This window comes from Martes martes (genome assembly GCF_963455335.1).
Source record: "Martes martes genome assembly, chromosome: X".
Classification (NCBI taxonomy): domain Eukaryota; kingdom Metazoa; phylum Chordata; class Mammalia; order Carnivora; family Mustelidae; genus Martes; species Martes martes.
In genome coordinates, this window is record NC_137897.1 from 45877076 (window position 1) to 45897610 (window position 20535).

The 20535-nt window shown below is 37.1% G+C and overlaps 1 protein-coding gene across 1 annotated transcript in view; it reads left to right on the top strand.

Annotated features, from left to right (window-relative positions):
- The window catches only part of KLF8 (KLF transcription factor 8), a gene marked incomplete at its 3' end in the record, with an annotated part of 314155 nt that overhangs the window by 198020 nt on the left and 95600 nt on the right, over positions 1-20535 (top strand). Inside the window, exon 3 of the mRNA XM_080795430.1 lies at positions 4739-4812. Within this exon, the coding sequence (XP_080651556.1) occupies positions 4741-4812 (72 nt within the window). The 5' untranslated portion in view covers positions 4739-4740. The remainder of the gene's footprint in view (positions 1-4738; positions 4813-20535) is intronic.

Here is a 20535-nt window from a genome sequence, read left to right on the forward strand (position 1 = left end):
ACTTCTGGTGGCTCCCTCCCTCTTTTGTTTGTCTTCCAATATCAGTCTGATGTTCCCACCCCGCTTTACCTGCCCGCTGGCATCTTCTGCCTCCCTAGAGATCCAGAAGTGTATAATTCTAATCTCAGGCTGATTTCATGGGTGATCAGAGTTCTTTGGTAGGTAATCAGCTCACTTTAGGGGACAGGTTGAAACGGTGCCTCCTACTTCTCCTCCATCTTGTCTCCCTAGATACTGTGTACCTTCTTAAGTATCTTAGAGTCCCCAGTGTTTTGCTTGATTTTGAAGTTGTATACCCCAATGATTCTTCCTTGATTTCTACCTTGAAGGTTTAACTGCTCACTTTTATCCCTAAACATTTTTTTTTCCCTCTTAGGGCTAACTGGAGAGTGAGATATGGTCTATTAGCAAGACACAGAGCAGAAGCTCCAACTGTAGACAAAAGCAAAATACTTAAAAAGTATATATATATATATATATATATATATATATATATATATATATATACTGAGCTTTCTTTAAGACCATTCTGTAGGTCCAAATTTCCTTCAATTTTAAATTTTGGCTGACCAAATACTAATTTCTTTTAAAGGAAGAGGTTAGATAGCTTTCCCTGTATATACTCCACCCAACATTTAGAATGTTGTCCAGAGTTATCTATGAGTTACCTATTGGCTATTCCAATTTGGCTGTTCTTCAAGTGAGAGGATACTAAGCAGAAATTGTTGACATTCCTAATTTTCAGCTATCTCCCTTATGTCATTTGACTAAAATATTGGCCGTATGGGTGGAGCAATATGTATTACCCAGACTCCTTGATTATTGCTATTAAACAATATTGGTATTATTTACTATTATAATATAATTTCTGCTAAATAACCTTCCTTACTCCCACTATCATTAACTCAATGGACATTAATTAGCACATCGGACATTAATAGCACATTAATTAGCAGAGGAGATACTCTGCTAAAAGATACAAGGGAAGGTAGGTAATAGTCACTAGTTAACTACTGAGGAACTCACCTGATGGACAGGGAAACAGAAAATGCCTCTTTGTGCCGGGAAGTGTTGTAAATACTTGAATGCATATCAACTTGATAAGTTCTTATGACAATTCTATAAGCTATTCCCATTTTGCAGTTGGGGAAACAGACACAGGAAGATGGAAAAAACTTGTCCAAAGTCTTATTGTTAAGAAATTACAGAGGCAGGAGTCACCTGGGTGACTCAGTCCATTAAGCATGGGACTCTTAACTCTTGATTTCAGGTTTGTGGAATTGAGCCCTACTTGGGGCACTATGCTCAGCAGGGAGTCTACTCAAGATTCTCTCTCTCCATCTCCCTCTGCCCTCTCCCTGCCTTTCTCTAAAATAAATAAATAAAATCTTAAAAAAAAAAGAAGTTACAGAGCCAGGATGTGACTCTAGGCACTCACTCTAGAGCCCATGCCTTTTTACCATACTTAGGTAGCAATGTGGAATATGGCTAGAAGGAGAAGTGACTAGATGATGAAGGGCTACTTTTAAAGGATATTTCTGCTGTTGAATTAATTGCAACGGATAACCAGTTGGCTGAAGATGATGAGAATAAAGTCAAAGGTAAATGTCTCTCAAGTTTTTAGACTGACACTAGGTTGATGGTGGTGGTAAAAACTGAGATTCTATATATGAGATATGGGTGCCTGGGTGGCTTAGTTGGTTAAGCAACTGCCTTCAGCTCAGGCCATGATCCTGGAGTCTCAGTACTGAGTCCAGCATCGGACTCCCTGCTCAGTGGGGAGTCTGCTTCTCCCTCTGACCCTCTCTCCTCATACTCTCTCTCTTTCATTCTCTCTCTTAAATAAATAAAATAAAATCTTTTAAAAGAAGAAGGAGAAAAAAAAAGTTAAACATTGAGATGTGGAGAGGTTTGTGAGCACACTGTGTAGGAAAGTCTTGCTTGATGCCTACAAGATGACCTTCCAGGCTAAGGCTAAAGATTCTGGCCATCAACAATAATAACGGTAGTGATGATAAAATAGCTAATTATATTGAGAACTTTTTATATGACAAAAACTGTTTTGAGTGTATTTCCAGGTGCTAATTCAAAGAATCCTCCTATTAACCCAATTAAATCAGTACCATCACCACCACCCCCCTGACAGGTGAAAAGTCTTCGGTTTATAGGGAATAAATATCTTGTCAAAGTCACTCTGCTTCCTCAGCCCTGCTGTTTTATAAACCATAGAAATTAAAGAAGACCAGATAGGAGATGGCTTTTGTAAGTTGGTCTGGCTAAAATTGATGAGATCTAGGAAAGGATATGTGACTGGAAATAACCAAAATCACTCCACTCTCTCCTACAAATGTTTCTGGCAGCAACCAGGCAAACTTCTGGCTCCATGGTGCCTCCCATCACACCCTCTTTTTCCAGCCTTGAAATCAGAAAAAGCTGCCCTCTCTGGCACCTCATACTTCGTAGTTAATTACACCTCAAACATCTCTTACACACAATATCTCCATTTTTCTTTCATTCTTTCTCATTCTTGTCCTGTTTCTGTACTTGGAAAAACACACTTCCTCATTCTCCTTTTCTGTAATTCATCAAAAACCTTCAGATATGTGTTTGAACACCTATCATGTGCCAGGTACTGTTCTAACCCCATAAATACACCAGTAGAAAAAAATATCAAAGATGAAAATTTCTGCCTGCAAAGAGCTTTGAGTCTAATGGAAACTGGATTTTTCTGTGTCTGATTTCTGTGCTTATTCCTTAATATGCTTCTTACTCGGGGCACTTAGGTGGCTCAGTTCATTAAGCATATGCCTTCCACTCAGGTCATGATCGCAGGGTCCTGGGATGGAGCCCCACATTGGGCTCCCTGCTCATCAGGAAGCCTGCTTCTCCTTCTCCTGCTCACCTTGCTTGTGCACTGTCTCTGTCAAATAAATAAATAAAAGTGAATACTTTTTTTTTAAAAAAAGATATGCTTTTTCCTCCATCAACGCTGACCTCACCCTCCAAAAGGCTTCATAGAAGGCTTAGGACGCTGCAGAAAACAGTTTGAAATCTTTTAATTCTTGATGGAGAAGTTAAGGCTTACATAAAAAAGACCTTGGCAAAGATTATAGGATATAGCCCCTGGGCATCTAACTCTCAGGTCAGTGCTCTCTGCTATTCTTGCTGACTCTATGTCTGGTTGATTCAGATCCCAAACTGATAACAATGTGCCTGACATAACCTCTGACATATAGTCATTATGCAATAAATATTTGGTAAATGATCGATATATATGTGATTTGTTCTATCCATACACTTGGATGAAAGAAAAGAAAATTCATGTGTTTTGAGATAAAATTTGGGCTATTTTATTTTTTATTTTATTTTTCCAAATGTTTATTTAAATTATAGTTAGTGGCTCAGGAGCAGAATTCAGTGGTTCACCAATTACATACAATGCCCAGTGCTCATCATTACAAGTGCCCTCCTTAATACCCATCTAGCCCATCTGCCACTCACCTCCCTCCATCAACCCTCAGTTTGTTCTCTATTATAGAGATCCTCTTATGGTTTGTTTCCCTCTCTCTTTTTTCCCCTCCCATAGGTTCAGCTGTTTTGTTTCTTAAATTCCACATATGAGTGAAGTCATGGGATTTGTCTTTCAATGACTAACTTATTTCTCTTAGCATAACATACTCTAGCTATATTGGAACTATTTTAATGTGTCAACATTCTCCAAATTCTTCAGTAGTGGCACAAAAGTTTAACTCATCATCTTAATAGGAGATTCTTTGTATGTTATTGTCATCAAATTAGGACTGGTTTCCTCAATTCCTGACATTCAAAAAATAAAGGAATTATTTTGAGGTTTATTTTTTGCTTTTTGGTGCAACTATATTATAATTTTGTATTTTTGCTCATTGTATGTTTGTTGTATTTTAACTGCACTAGATATTAAATGCTTATTATGAAGTGACCTATAAAATGAATATTTTATGGGTGAATATATTTGACATCAAAAACAATTAACTGATTTATAGACTACCTTTTGAAACACAACCAGGTCTTAAATTAAGAAACTAATTGTAGTTGATTTGGAGACACTTAGAATAATCCAAAATCTGACCAACTAAGTTATAAGCAAGCTGTGGATTTATCTTCCTTGCCCTATATTTTCCTCTTTAGTGAGATTAAACTGTAGATAGATCAAAGGAAATCTGGTTAAAGAAGTGCTGGTAGGTGCTTCTGGTAGGAATGATTATGATGTTTTATGTAGGGCAGCATAATGAGGCCACCAAGTCTCCCTTTTTATAGAAAGACAAATGAACAGGGAAATAGAAGACTGTTCATATTAACCCCATATAGCTTGTGTGTTTAAGAGAGATAGACAGGAAATACTTCCTTAGAAAGATTTAGTGCTAATGTGTTTAGAAGCTCATTAGGGTAAATATCCATAGAGGATCTTTTGTAGGTAGGGCTGGTTGGAGTGGTTGGAAGAAGCATTCTCATGGAAGATTCTCATGTATATAGGATTTGTGGCGGACAGCTAATGTTGGGGACAAGCCAGGGCCATCTTGATGAGTAGAATATACAAATTAGAATGTTGTCCAAACACTGACTTCTCAATATCTAGTAAGTGCTGAAAAAATGATGTTCATTGAATACAAACAGGTATAACCAAGGGTAAATGGCATACTGTATGCATATAGTGGATTAATCTTATTCTAACATTGTGTGTCCCTTATCTTTTTTCCAGATATGGATCAACTCATAAACAACTTGGAAGTCCAACTTAATTCAGAAGGTGGCTCAACGAATGTCTTCAAACAGGTCAGTTATCAGGAAAATTAGATACTAATATTGATCTATAATAGTGCTGAGTGCCTGGTAAATCATTGTAGAGCTAAAGCTCATTTTTTTTTTTCCTAACAACATTTTAGGAACTGAAAAGGAGTGAAGGAAGGAAGGTTTCTAGGAAGTATCTGAAACCCAGGCCAGAATAGATCCGGCCTAAAAGAAGTATAGTCTCTGGAGTCAAGTCTATAGAGGCAAGTGAGACACTTGGTAGACAATAGCAATCATTGACCTAACACTGCTCCACATTTAAGGCACTCTGAAGATTAAACACATTGTCTTCTTTAATCTTCATTATATCTCTGTTGGATACTGTATTAGGGTTCTCCAAAGAAACAGAACCAGCAGAATGTGTATGTCTCAATATCTCCCCCTCTCTCTCTCCCCCTCCTATCTATCTAGCTGTCTATCATCATCTATTACATATATGTATATATATACTATATATCTATAGGTATAAATAACAATATATGTATCACATATATACATATATATTTATATATAAAATAAAATATATATCGATCTACCTAGCTATTGAGAGAGAGAGAGAGAGAGATTCTAAGGAATTGGCTCACATGACTGTAGAATTCTAATGAATATAAAATTTAATAGGGGATATGCTGGCAGATTGGAGAACCAGGGAAGAGTTGCAGTTTCAAGGGCAGTTGGGTAGAAGAGTTCTTTCCTGCTTGAAGGAGCTCAGCCTTTGTCTATTAAGGCCTCCAAGTGATGGAATGAGGCCAACCCACATTATGCAGGGTAATCTGCTTTATTCAAAGTCCAGTGACTTAAATGTTAATTTCACCCAAAAACATCTTCACAGAAACATTCAGAATAATGTTTGACTAAATATCTGAGCACTGTGAGTCTCCCAAACTGACACAAAATTAATCATCACAGATAGGTATTATTAATATTCCCATCCTGCAGATAAGAATATTGTAACTTTGGGCACACCCCAGAACAAGGATTTCTTTTTTTAAACAGGCAAGCAGTCTGTGTTAGATGTAGAAGTCTGATTTTGCTCAGGTTTAAGTTTTAAAGTCATTCCATGAGTAAAACACAAATACTGTCAAAATTACCCTTGAAAATCCTTTAAACTGTCTATAAAGTTGAGTATGAACTTTTGTGTATCCAGTAACTATCTATTTCTCTTTTTTAAAAAATATTTTATTTATTTGAGAGAGAGAGAGAAAGCACAAAGAGCAGGACAGGCAGAGGGAGAGGGAAAAGCAGACTCCCCACTAAGCCTGATCCCAGGACACTGGAATCATGACCTGAGCCCAAGCAGACACTTAACCAACTGAGCCACCCAGGCGCCCCTTGTGTCTTTATTTAAGTCACCAGATTAAGTATCTGGCTTACATTTAAAAGTCATATTTTACCAAAAATAGTTTTTAACCATTAAATGTTTTGCCTTTGGTGTATGATTGAATTCAAGTTTCATGCACATAGGGGGAATTTTCCTTTGTATTGTGTTAATACCAAACCCAACTTAGTATTTTATTTACCTTACTTGTAGATGTTGCCATTTAAGGACTATTCATACATTAACACTTCCTAATTGTTGTAAAACATCTGCTGGTTTCTGGTGCTAAGTCATAATTAATACTAAAAAGCAGCTGAGTATAAGTGTTAGACAAAAACCTATTGGACATGTAATAAAAAAATACTCAGTGAAATGTTGTCAAGCATGCATAGTTACCTTATCTTGAAATCTCAGTACACCTGAGTACAATTCCAAAATTATTATTATTTTTTTAAATTTAATTTTATTTTTTTCAGTGTTCCAAGATTCATCGTTTATGCACCACACGGAGTGATCCATGCAATATGTGCCCTCCTTAATACCCACCACCAGGCTCACCCAATCCCTTACCCCGCTCCCCTCCAAAACCCTCAGTTTGTTTCTCAGAGTCCACAGTCTCCCATGGTTCATCTCCCCGTCCAATTTCTCCCAACTCACTTCTCCTCTCCAACTCCCAATGTCCATGCATTGTTTAAGTATACTAAGTTTCCAAAGTTTGGAGACACGTTGAAATTGGTTCAATGTGTAGAAAATTCTGGATAATAGATAATCTAAGAACTTTTTTGTTTCTTGACTTCTCCAAGCTGTCTTGTTTTTAGTAAAGCTAGGTTTAGTAAAGTAAGTTTGTGCTTATGTGGACACAGAACACTGGCCATGTCCCAGGAAACAAAGGCTCAGAACTTGTGTTCTATAAAAGTACAACGTTGGCAACATTCTCGTGGGCAGAAACCTACTGGTTTGGCTCATTATATGATTTGTTTATGTCATGAGATGGGATTAGTGTGGCTGTCTAGTTCAGTACACAAATGCTGCTCAACGGTCTTTGAATTCCTATATCACCATATACAGTATAATGAATACACTTGGTTGTCAGTGCTTTTTGTTCTTAGTTTCTGATTATTTCATAGAAATAGGATTTCTTGAACAACATTTATGATCAATTTTAGGGCTCATACTGTACCATACATGTCTCCCCCCTCCAGTTTAATATTGTTAACATTTTACACATATTGTCACATAATTGCAGGTATTTACACGCTCTTTCTCTACCCCTTCCAACTCCCTGTGTGTCTCTCTCTCATTTTTTTAATTTTTTTTATTTTTTTTATAAACATATAATGTATTTTTATTCCCAGGGGTACAGGTCTGTGAATCGCCAGGTTTACACACTTCACAGCACTCACCATAGCACATACCCTCCCCAATGTCCATAACCCCACTCCCCTCTCCCGACCCCCCTCCGTCCAGCAACCCTCAGTTTGTTCTGTGAGATTAAGAGTCACTTATGGTTTGTCTCCCTCCTGATCCCATCTTATATCATTTATTCTTTTCCTATGCCCCAACCCCCCACGTTGCATCTCCACTTCCTCATATCATGGAGATCATATGATAGTTGTCTTTCTCTGATTGACTTATTTTGCTAAGCATAATACCCTCTAGTTCCATCCACGTTGTCGCAAATGGCAAGATTTCATTTCTTTTGATGGCTGCATAGTATTCCATTGTATATATATACCACTTCTTCTTTATCCATTCATCTGTTGATGGACATCTAGGTTCTTTCCATAGTTTGACTATTGTGGACATTGCTGCTAGAAACATTCGGGTGCACATGCCCTTTCAGATCACTACATTTGTATCTTTAGGGTAAATACCCTGTAGTGCAATTGATGGGTCATAGGGTAGCTCTATTTTCAACATTTTGAGGAACCTCCATGCTGTTTTCCACAGTGGTTGCACCAGCTTGCATTCCCTCCAACAGTGTAGGAGGGTTCCCCTTCCTCCGCATCCTCGCCTGCATCTGTCATTTCCTGACTTGTTAATTTTAGCCATTCTGACTGATGTGAGGTGGTATCTCATTGTGGTTTTGTATTTCCCTGATGCCAAGTGATGTGGAGCATTTTTTCATATGTCTGTTGGCCATCTGGATGTCTTCTTTGCAGAAATGTCTGTTCATGTCCTCTGCCCATTTCTTGATTGGATTATTTGTTCTTTAGGTGTTGAGTTTGCTAAGCTGTTCATAGATTTTGGACACTAGCCCTTTATCTGATATGTCATTTGCAAATATCTTCTCCCATTCTGTCAGTTGTCTTTTGGTTTTGTTCACTGTTTCCTTTGCTGTGCAAAAGCTTTTGATCTTGATGAAATCCCAATAGTTCATCTTTGCCCTTGCTTCCCTTGCCTTTGGCAATGTTCCTAGGAAGAAGTTGCTGTGGCTGAGGTCAAAAAGGTTGCTGCCTGTGTTTTCCTCAAGGATTTTGATGGATTCCTTTCTCACACTGAGGTCCTTCATCCCTATAGATGAAGAAAGTAGATCCCAGTCTATTTTCATGTGTGGTGTAAGGAAATGGTCCAATTTCATTTTTTTTGCATGTGGCTGACCAATTTTCCCAACACCATTTATTGAAGAGGCTGTCTTTTTTCCATTCTTTCCTGCTTTGTTGAAGATTAGTTGACCATAGAGTTGACGGTCTATTTCTGGGCTCTCTATTCTGTTCCATTGATCTATGTGTCTGTTTTTGTGCCAGTACCATACTGTCTTGATGATGACAGCTTTGTAATAGAGCTTGAAGTCCGGAATTGTGATGCCACCAACTTTGGCTTTCTTTTTCAATATTCCTTTGGCTATTTGAGGTCTTTTCTGGTGCCATATAAATTTTAGGATTATTTGTTCTATTTCTTTGAAAAAATGGGTGGGATTTTGATAGGGTTGCACTAAATATGTAGATTGCTTTAGGTACCATAGACATTTTCACAATATTTGTTCTTCCAATCCAGGAGCATGGAACATTTTTCCATTTCTTTGTGTCTTCCTCAATTTCTTTCATGCATACTTTATAGTTTTCTGAGTATAGATTCTTTGCCTCTTTGGTTAGGTTTATTCCTAGGTATCTGATGGTTTTGGGTGCAACTGTAAATGAGATTGACTCCTTAATTTCTCTTTCTTCTGTCTTGTTGTTGGTGTAAAGAAATGCAACTGATTTCTGTGCATTGATTTTATATCCTGACACTTTACTGAATTTCTGTACAAGTTCTAGCAGTTTTGAAGTGGAGTCTTTTGGGTTTTCCACATATAGTATCATATCATCTGCAAAGAGTCATAGTTTGACCTCTTCTTTGCCGATTTGGATGTTCTCTCTTTTTTTTTTTTTTTTTTTTTTTTTTTTTTACCTTTTAAAGTAATTTGCATTGAGAAGCTTCACCCATAAGTAATTCAACACGCATCACTTTCAAATAACACTCTCATGCATAATTACATCAACCATATTATACCCAAGTAATTAACAGTATTTTATAATATTATTTAATTGGGTAACATATTTCTAAAACATTCTCAGTGACACTTTTTCCCACAACATTCTTTCTGCCTGGAATATCCTTCAATAAGTCTGTCTAATTTACCAAATCCCAACTTTTCTTAGGGCCCAAATTTTAATTCCATCTGTTCCATAAAATTTCCACTGATAACTATTCTTACTAATCTTTAGTGCATTTGAATCCCTGGAATGCTTAATTATCTGTACCAGTTACTTGTATGGCTTTGCTTATTACTTGTTCTCTAGTCATCAACTACTTTATGTAAATATCTCTTGTTTTTACGATGATATTTTTTGTCTCTGAAACTTCAGTTATTATGTGCTATGCACACAATTTTTGACATATTCTTATTATGAATATTATATACTTACTTTTAGATTAGTGCAGTTAAAATAAATAAATACATATATTCTGGGTTTGATGTGGGGTATTGGTTTCCTAGGGTTGCTGCAAGAAAGTACCACCAATTGGGTGGCTTAAAACAAAACAAGTGTATTATTTCGTGGTTCTAGAGTCCAGAAGTCCAAAATTATATCATTGCCATGATCCTTTCCAAGGTTCTAAGGGAGAATCTGTTTCTTGCCTCTTCCACCTTCTGGTGTATGCGGGTGTTCCTTGGTTTGTAGACTCAGCACTCCAGTATCTACCTACATCTTCACATCACTTTCTCCTCTGTGTTTCTGTGTGTGTCTCTGCTCTGTGTGCCTGTTTAAGGACACTAGTCATTAAATTTAGGGCCCACCTAAATAACCCAGGATTATCTCCTCAAGATCCTTAATTTAATTATAACTTCAAAGACTGTTTCCAAATAAAGTAATATTCATAGGTTCTGGGGATAAGGATGTGGACATATATTTTGGGGGAACATCATCCAGCCCAGTACTATGTGTTATACATATATTTCTAACATACAGTAAATAACACAGCACCCCAAAACAATCTTAGATGCTTTGAGAAAGAAAAAGTGTTTCACTATATTATAGTTTAAATTTTTCGTAGTTTCATGCTAGGTAATTTTTCCATATTTTCATGCTAGGTACTAATCAAATACCTAAGGAGTCAATATATGCACATACATACATACATGTATGCATACAATGCACATATATACATTTCTAATATTATTTTGCCTGGATGCAGCTGCCACTATGCTTGATGCTATCTCCCAAGCCTGTAGGATTGCCTAATTCATTAGTTTGTACAAACTGATGAATTCATTTATCTCACAGTGTTACATTTCCAGGTGCTATTAAGATGGTGGTGATGTAAAATTTGAAATCCCTCTAGGTTTAGTTTAGCTCTACTTTTAATAATACTCAACTCCAATCACCCCTCCTTTCTCTGAATACATAAACACCTGATGTCCTCGTTGGAGGTGGATTGGAGATTCACAAAGTAAAACTGACTTTTTGACTTAAACAATGAATGTGTACATATATGTCTTGATATACATACTCATCCACCCAGGCATGAAAATGATTAGTTTAAACCTAGAGCAAAGCTAGAAGGGACCTATGTATAAAAGCAGCTTTCCTTTCTCTGTTTAGGAGACTAGGTTTTATCTTAACTACCATAAAAATACTCTTTCCTCTCTTTTCCACCTGTTGTGCTGTCTGGAGTATTTTGGGTTTTTTTCATTTTATTTCTAGTCTTGCCTTCCCATTTTTAAGCTTTAAATCAGAGCAGTTTTATTTTATTTTTTTTTATATTTAAATGTGTGAATTTGTGACAACAAATTATATTTTCAGAAAACTCTTTCAAAATAGAAAAGAAAGTAACATACATCTACTCTGCATTTCTACACCCAGTGTTATTTTTTCCCAAGTGTCCATTGACCAGTGGATGAATAAAGAAGAAGTAGTACACATAAATACAATGAAATATTACTCAACCATAGAAAAACTGGAAGCTTACCATTTACAATGACATGGGTGGAGCTAGAAAAGTATGCTAAACAAAATAAGTCAGTCAGAGAAAGACAAATACCATATGATTTCACTCATATGTGGAATTTAAGAAACAAAAAAATGATCAGAGGGGGGAAAAAAAGAGAGAGGCATGGGGCACCTGGGTGGCTCAGTGAGTTAAGCCTCTGCTTTTGGCTCAGGTCATGGTCTCAGGGTCCTGTGATCGAGCCCCACACTGGGCTCTCTGCTCAGCAGGGAGCCTGCTTCCCCCTCTCTCTCTGTCTCTCTGCCTAATTGTGATCTATCTCTCTTTGAGATAAGTAAGTAAAATCTTAAAAAAAAGAGAGAGAGAAAGAGAGAGAGAAACCAAGAAACAGATTGTTAATTACAGAGAACAAACTGATGGTAACCGGAGGGTAGGTGTGTGGGGGATGGGTTAAATAGGTGATGGGGATTAAGGAATGCACGTGTTGTGAGTGCACTGGGTGTTGTATGGAAGTGTTGAATCACTAACTTCTACACCTGAAAGTAATACCATACTGTATGCTAACTGGATTTAAATAAAAACTTGGAAAAAATTAAAATAAAAAAAAGAGTTATTTTAGATAGTTGATTCCCATGACCCTTGACCTCCCAAGGCATTCTACCTATTTTCAACAAATGCTCAAGAGCTTATATATTTTGAATTGGCCACTTTTTTCCCCCCTGGATTTCTTTCTAGAATTGAGGATCCCAGATGCCCTTATCAGCCATCTTTGATGATTTATCAATAAATAACTTTTTTGTCAACTCAAATTGACTTAAAATCTGATTAGGATTCTGGATATTTGAGAAGGACTGTGGAAATTAAAAAAAAAAAAATTCCTCTTTGAACCACTGCCAGACATGTCTGTGTTATTTTTCCATACCCAACCTTCTTCATAGACTCAGAAATTTGAGGAAGCTGCAGCCTGAAGTTCTAAAATAGCAAATGGGTAAAGTATCTATTCTCTTTCTTTGAAAAGTGATAGTGACTAACTACAGAACACTTAAAAACTGAAGCCATCACACAATGTTGAAGAAGAAAAGAAGTTATTTAAAGAGAAAAATCTGATGGCACAGCTTTAAATTAATCCTTAGATGAACTATTAAAACTGTGATAATTGTATTCAATATGAGGAAAGGGAAGCCATCTTTAGTCATCTCAGTAAGCATTTTTAAAAATCACCAAAACCCTAAGGCTAAAAACTCATTTACCCCTTACATTATGTCTCTTCAGAATCCTTAAGTATAGTATGTCATGAACAAGGAGAAGGCAAAGCAGGCGGTGTTTGTTTTTTTGTTGTTTGTTTGTTTGTTTAACAATAGGTGTAATTATATTCAAAATATGAAAGAAATGAGAATGTATATTAGAATTATTACTAAAATTATTTGACCATATAGAAAGGGAATTCTCAGTGCACACAAAAATTATTCACAATCATAATGTGTAGATATGAAGTGCTTGTCCTATTATGTCTTCATGCTACAAAGTGAGAAACAGTAAATTCAACCTTCAGAGCTGCTTTTGAGCATAGTTTTTCTTGAGGAAGCTTCCTTGCATAATATAGCATTCACAAATCAGAAAATCCTTCCACAGACCAGATTCACATAGGTATAACAGGTACACTTGAAAGTGATACATACAGAAAGAAATATGTGATGATATATTGTGAAGAACTTACTGTTAAAACAGGAAAAAAAAAAACAGGGGTTCCTGGGTTGTTCAATTGGTTAAATGTATGACTCTTAATGTTGGCTCATGTCATGATCTCAAGGTCATGGAATTAAGCCTCATGTTGGGCTTTGTGTTCAGTGTGGAATCTGCTTGTCCCTCTCCCTCTGCTCCTCCCCTGCTCACACACTCTCTCTCAAACAAACAAAATCTTAAAAAAATAATAATAATAATAAAACCAGAAAACCCAAACAACTCACCTTCCAACATTATTTTCAAATTCTTATAATGATGGCAGAAGAGGAGAATTATTGAAGCCCTATTATGGAAAAGGTTTTGTTAAGAACTGATAGACACAGGGCAGTCTACACAAGTCTACACAAGCACAACTCATGATAGGTGCTGAAACAAGGTCTTGCAATGTCTTATCTCATGAAGGCAATAAGAATGGCATAAAATGAAAGTAACCTAGGTGAGAATGGAAGATGGCAGAGGAATAGGGGGCCCTATTTCAACAGGTCCCCTAAACTGAGTTGGATATCTAAAAGACCACTCTGAAAACCTACAAAATCAGCCTGAGATGTAAGAAGATATATCTGGGTCCCTACAAACAGAATATTTCTGGTGGTTGGTTTTGAGATATGAAATGGGGAGCCATGATTCTGAGAGAAGATATCAGAAGATAGATGGAAGGGGGAGGGAGCCTCTGAGATCCTTTACTGCTGGGGTGCAAAATACACCCATGCAGTGGACTGGGCACAGACTCATAGACCAGTAGTGGTGGGGAAAGGACTTTAGGGCAGCTCCCTAGACCAAAACCTGGAGCTATGGAGGCATGCGTGTGAATGGGGGAGAGGGGGTAGTGGCTGGCGGTTTTAAAAGCACAAAGCGAGGAGACAAGCCTGGACCTGGAAGTGAGGGCTGGGAGTGCTTCTGTGGGGTGCACAACACAGGGCTCTGCAGATTATAGCAGCACAGAAAAAATGGAGACAATGTGGCCTGGGGAGCTCACTAGAGAACAGTCTGTGATCTCTCTGTTCTGAGGCAGAAGTTTTGAAACAGTCACTTCTGCTCCAACTCTTGAAAGAGATGAAGAACGCCCCCAGAGAACAGAAGTCCCCCCAAAATGGTTCTCATTAAGCCCATCCTTCCCCCACAGAGGACAAGGCAACTCTGCTCAAAAAGGGTTGCCTGAGTAACAGTGCTGCAGATCCCTCCCCCAGAAGAAAAGCTGGAAAAACAAGAGGGCAACAACCCTAAGGTCCTTCTAAAAAAGGTGCATCTTGCTAATTTGATCAATAATTGAGACTCTGTACATTCCTTCATCCACCCCTCAACAGAATGATTAAGAGGAGGAACCCCCAACACAGGAAAAATTCAGAGACTGTGACCTCTGCCACAGAACTAATGGATATAGATATAAGCAAGACATCGGAAATATACTTCAGGGTAACAGTTATGCAGACAATAGCTAGGTTGGAGAGAACTATTAATAGCAACATAGATTTTCTAAGGGTGGAAATGAAAGCTGAACTGGCAGAACTTAAAAATACTATCAATGAGATGCAATCTAATCTAGATACTCTAACAGCTGGGTAAAGGAGACAGAAGAACAAATTAGTGATCTAGAAACAAAATGATAGAAAATGAGTAAATTGTAACTGATAATCTCCCTAATCAGGGAATGAAACAAACATCCCCATCTTAGAGATACAGCAGACCCCTCCCAAGATCAAGGAGAACAGACAAATACCCTGGCATGAAATAGTAAAACATGTGAATCATAGAACCAAGAAGACCAACTTAAGGGCAGTTACAGGAAAGAGATTCCTTACATACAGAGAGAGGAACATCTGAATAACATCAGACCTGTCCAGAGACTTGTCAAGCTGGAAAGGGCTGGCAAGACATATTCAGGGCACTAAGTGAGAAGAACAGGGAGCTAAGAACACTATATCCACCAAGGCTGTCATCCAGAACAGATAGAGAGATAAAGAGCTTCCAGGACAGGCAGAGACTGAAAGAATATGTGACTACTAAGTCAGCACTAGAAGAAATATTAAGGGAGGTTCTATAAAAGGAGAAAGATCCCACGAGTGATATAGAACAGAAATTAATAGGCACAATCTATAGAAACAAAGACCTCACAGGCAACATAATGACACTAAAATCATATTTTTCAATAATCACTCTCAACATGAATGGCTTAAATGCTCCCATAAAATGGCACAGGGTAGCAGACTGGATAAAAAGACAATACTCATCCATATGCTGTCTACAAGAGACTCATTTTGAACTAAAAGATACATCCAGAATGAAAGCAAAGTGATGGAGAAACATCATTCATCCCAACAGACTACAAAAGAAAGCTGGGGTAGCAATTCTCATATCAGGCAAATTCAATTTTAAGCTAAAGACTAGTCAGAGATACTGAGGACACTGTTATTATTATTCAACTGTCTATCCACCAAGAAGATCTAACAATTGTAAATATCTATGTCTGCAATATGGGAGCAGCCAACTACATAAGTCAACTGTTAACCAAAATAGAGACATATTAATAAGAATAAATCAATAGTAGGAGACCTCAACACTCTACTCTCAGCAATAGACAGATCATCTAAGCAGAAAAACAAAGAAACAAGAGCTTTAAGGGCACCTGGGTGGCTCAGTGGGTTAAGCCTCTGCCATTGGCTTGGGCCATGATCTCAGGGTCCTGGGATCGAGCCCCACATTAGGCTCTCTGCTCAGTGGGGAGCCTGCTTCCCCCTCTCTCTCTGCCTGCCTCTCTGCCTACTTGTGATCTCTCCCTCTGTCAAATAAATAAATAAAGTCTTAACACACACAAAAAAAGAAACAAGAAACAAGAGCTTTAGATATTAAGGATGGCACGTATTGCATGGAGCACTAGGTGGGGTGCATTAAAAATGAATCCTGGAACACTGAAAAAATTAAATTAAATTAAAAAATAAATGACACATTGGACCAGATGAACCTCATAGATAAATACAGAACATTCCACCCTAAAACAACAGAATACTCATTCTTGAGCACACTTGTAACTTTCTCCAGAGTAGACCACATACTGGGTAACAAATCAGGTCTTAACCAATACCAGAAGATTGAGAGTATCCCGCTGCATATACTCAGACCACATTGCTTTGAAACTGGAACTCAATCACAAGAAGTTTGAAAGAAATTCAAACACTTGGAAGTTAAAGACCATCCTGCTCAAGAATGTTTGGATCAACCAGGAAATTAAAGAACCTAAACAATTCATGGAAACCAATGAGAATAAAAACACATCAGTCCAAAACCTATGGGATATGGCAAAGGCTGTCCTAAGGGGAAAATACAAAGTCATCCAAGCCTCCCTCAAAAAAATAGAAAAATCTCCATTACATAAATTAAGTTTACACCATAAATATTAAAATTACACCATGAATAACTGGAAAAAGAGCAACAAATAAAGTCTGAGCCACACATGAGAAGAGAAATAATTAACAGAAATAATTAAGAAGTAATTAAGAATTCGAAAGCAGAACTACAGTAGAGCAGACCAAAAAAAAAAAAAAATAGAAGCTGGTTCTTTGAAAGAATTAATAAGATAGGTTCACCTGGGTGGCTCAGTGGGTTAAAGCCTCTGCTTTAACTCTGTTAAAGCTCTGTTAAAGCCTCCCAGGGTCCTGGGATCAAGCCCTGCATCCAGTTTTCTGCTCAGCGGGGAGCCTGCTTACCCCTCCTTCTCTCTGCCTGCCTCTCTGCCTACTTGTGATCTCTGTCTATCAAATAAATAAATAAAATCTTTTAAAAATAAAAAAAGAATTAATAAGATTGATAAACCACTGGCATGACTTAACCACAAGACAAAAGAAAGGATGCAAATTAATAAAATTATGAATAAAAAGGGAGAGATCACGCCTAACACCAAGGAAATGAAAACAGTCATCAGAAATTATTATCAACAACTATATGCCCATAAATTAATCAACCTGGAAGAAATTGATGCCTTCCTGGAAACCTATAAAGTACCAAGACTGAATCAGGAAGAAATTGACAAGCTGAATAGACCAATAACCAATAACAACATTGAAGCAGTGATGAAAAACCTCCCAAAAAACAGGAGTCTAGGACTTCATGGATTCCCTAGAGAATTCTACCAAACATTCAGAAAAGAAATTATATCTATTTTCCTGAAGCTGTTTCAAAAAGAAGAAACAGAAGGAAAACTTCCAAACTCATTCTGTGAGGCCAGCTTTACCTTGATCCCAAAACCAGGTAAAGACCCTATCAAAAAGGAGAATTTCAGACCAATATCCCTGATGAATATGGATGCCAAAATTCTCAACAGGATCCTAGCTAATAGGATCCAACTGTACATTAAAAGGATTATCCACCACAACCAGCTGGGATTTATCCCTGAGATGCAAGGGTGGTTCAATATTCACAAATCAATCAATGTGATAGAACACATTAATAAGAGAAGATAGAAGAACAACATAGTCCTCTCAGTTGATGCCGAAAAAGCATGTGACAAACTACAGAATCCTTTCCTGATTAAAAATCTTCAAAGTATAGGGATAAAGGGAACATTCCTTAATTTCATAAAATCCATCTATGAAAAACCCAGAGTAAATATCATTCTCAATGGGAAAAAGTTGAGACCCTTTCCCTTAAGATCAGGAACAGGACAAGGATGCACACACTTGCCACTATTGTTCATCATAGTAGTAGAAGTCCTAGCAACAGCAATCAGAAAACAAAAAGAAATAAAAGGTATTCAAATTGGCAATGAAGAAGTCAAAATCTCTCTTCACAGATGACATGAGACTTTATGTGTAAAATTCAAAAGATTGCAGCCTCAAATTAGTAGAACTCAAATATCAATTCAGTAATGTGACAGGATACAAAATAATGCACAGAAATCAGTTGGTTTCCTAAACACTAACAATATAACGGTAGAAAGAGAAATGAGAGAATAAATTCCATTTACAATAGCACCAAAACCCATAAGATACCTTGGAATAAATCTAACCAAAGAGGTAAAGGATCTGTACTTGAGGAACTACAGAACACTAATGAAAGAAATTGAAAAAGACACAAAAAGATGGGAAAATATTCCATGCTCATGGATTGGAAGAATAAATATTGTTAAAATTTCTATGCTGCCAAGAGCAATCTATACTTTCAACACCATCCCAATCAAAATACCAATGACATTTTTCAAAGTGCTGGAACAAACAAACCTAAAATTTGTATGGAACGAGAAAAGACCCTAAATCGCCAAGGAAATGTTGAAAAAGAAAAACAAAGGTGGAGGCATCACATTGCCTGATTTCAAGCTATATTACAAAGCTGTGATCACAAAATGGCATGATATTGGCACAAAAACAGATACATAGATCAATGGAACAGAATAGAGAGCCCATATATGGATCCTCAACTCTATGGTCAAATAATCTTCGACAAAGCAGGAAAAAATATCCCGTGGAAAAAAGACAATTTCTTCAATAAATGGTGCCAGGAATATTTGACAGCTATGTGTAGAAGAATGAAAATCCACCATTCTCTTACACCTTACACAAAGATAAACTTGAAATGGATGAAAGATCTCAACATGAGGCAGGAATCTATCAAAATCCTAGAGGAGAACATAGGCAGTAAAAACTTCAACATCAGCCACAGCAACTTATTTCAAGACATGTCTCCAAAGGCAAAGGAAACAAAAGCGAAAATGAACTTCAGGAACTTCATCAAGATAAAAAGTTTCTGCACAACAAAGGAAACAGTCAACAAAACAAAGAGGCAACCCACCGAATAGGAAAAGATATTCACAAACGACACTACAGTCAAAGGGCTGATATCCAAGATCTATAAAGAACTTCTCAAACTCAACACCCAAAAAACAGATAATCATGTCAAAAATGAGCAGAAGAAATGAGCAGATATGTCTCCAAAGATGACGTACAAATTGCTATCAGACACTTGAAAAAATATTCATCATCTTTAGCCATCAAGGAAATTAAAATCAAAACCACATTGAGATACGACCTTACACCAGTTAAAATGGCAAAGATTAATAAGACAGGAAACAAAAAATGTTGAAAAGGATGTGGAGAAAGGGTAAGCCTCTTACACTGTTGGTGAGAATGCAAGTTGGTGCAGCCACTTTGGAAAACAGTGTGGAGATTCCTCATAAAAGTAAAAATAGAGCTTCCCTATGACCCTGCAATTACACTCCTGGGTATTTTCCCCAAAGATACATATGTAGTGAAAAGAAGAGCCTTATGTACCCCAATGTTCATAGCAGCAATGGCCACAACTGTCAAACTGTGCAAAGAGCCAAGATGCCCTTAAACAGACGAATGGAAAAAGATGTGGTCCATATATACAATGGACTCAGCCAACAGAAAGGATGAATACCCAACTTTTGTATCAACATGGATGGGACTGGAGGAAATTATTCTGAGTGAAATAAGTCAAGCAGAGAAAGTCAATTATCTTACAGTTTCACTTACTTGTGGAACATAAGGAATATGGAGGACATTAGGAGAAGGAAACCCAAAGGGAAGGGGTGGAAAAGGGGGAGAAGAACCATGAGAGACTGTGGGCTTTGAGAAACAAACTGAGAGTTTTACAAGGGAGGTGTGGGGGGATGTGTGAGCCTGGTGAATCTTGGAACACTGAAAAAATAAAATTAATTTTTTTTAAAAAGTGGAAAAAAAATGTCTGGTAGAATTTCCCTGGGAAGTCGTCTCTTCTAGACTTGTTTTTTGGGAGATTTTTGATACTGATTCCATTTCTTTGCTGGTTATGGGTCTGTTCAAATTTCCTATTTCATCTGGTTTTATTTTTTGTAATTTATATATTTCTAGGAATTATCCATTTCTTCCAGGTTGCTCAACTTGTTGACATATAATTTTTATAATATTCATTTATAATTATTCATATTTCTGTTGTGTTGGTTGTGATCTCTCTTCTTTCATTCATAATTTTACTTGGGTCCTTTCTCATTTCTTTACATAAGTCTGGCTGTGTGTTTATCAATTTTATTATTTTTTTCAAAGAACCAACTTCTTGTTTTACCAATGTGTTCTTTTTTTTTTTCTTTGTTTACCTCAAGTATTATTTCCCATTTTGATATTGACAACTTCCAGGCTTTAAATACATAAGGAATACCTGGGACTAAAAAGATAAAGGCTTCTTACAAAGTTATACTTGTTTTGAGGGGGAACTCAGACCCTAAAAGAAGA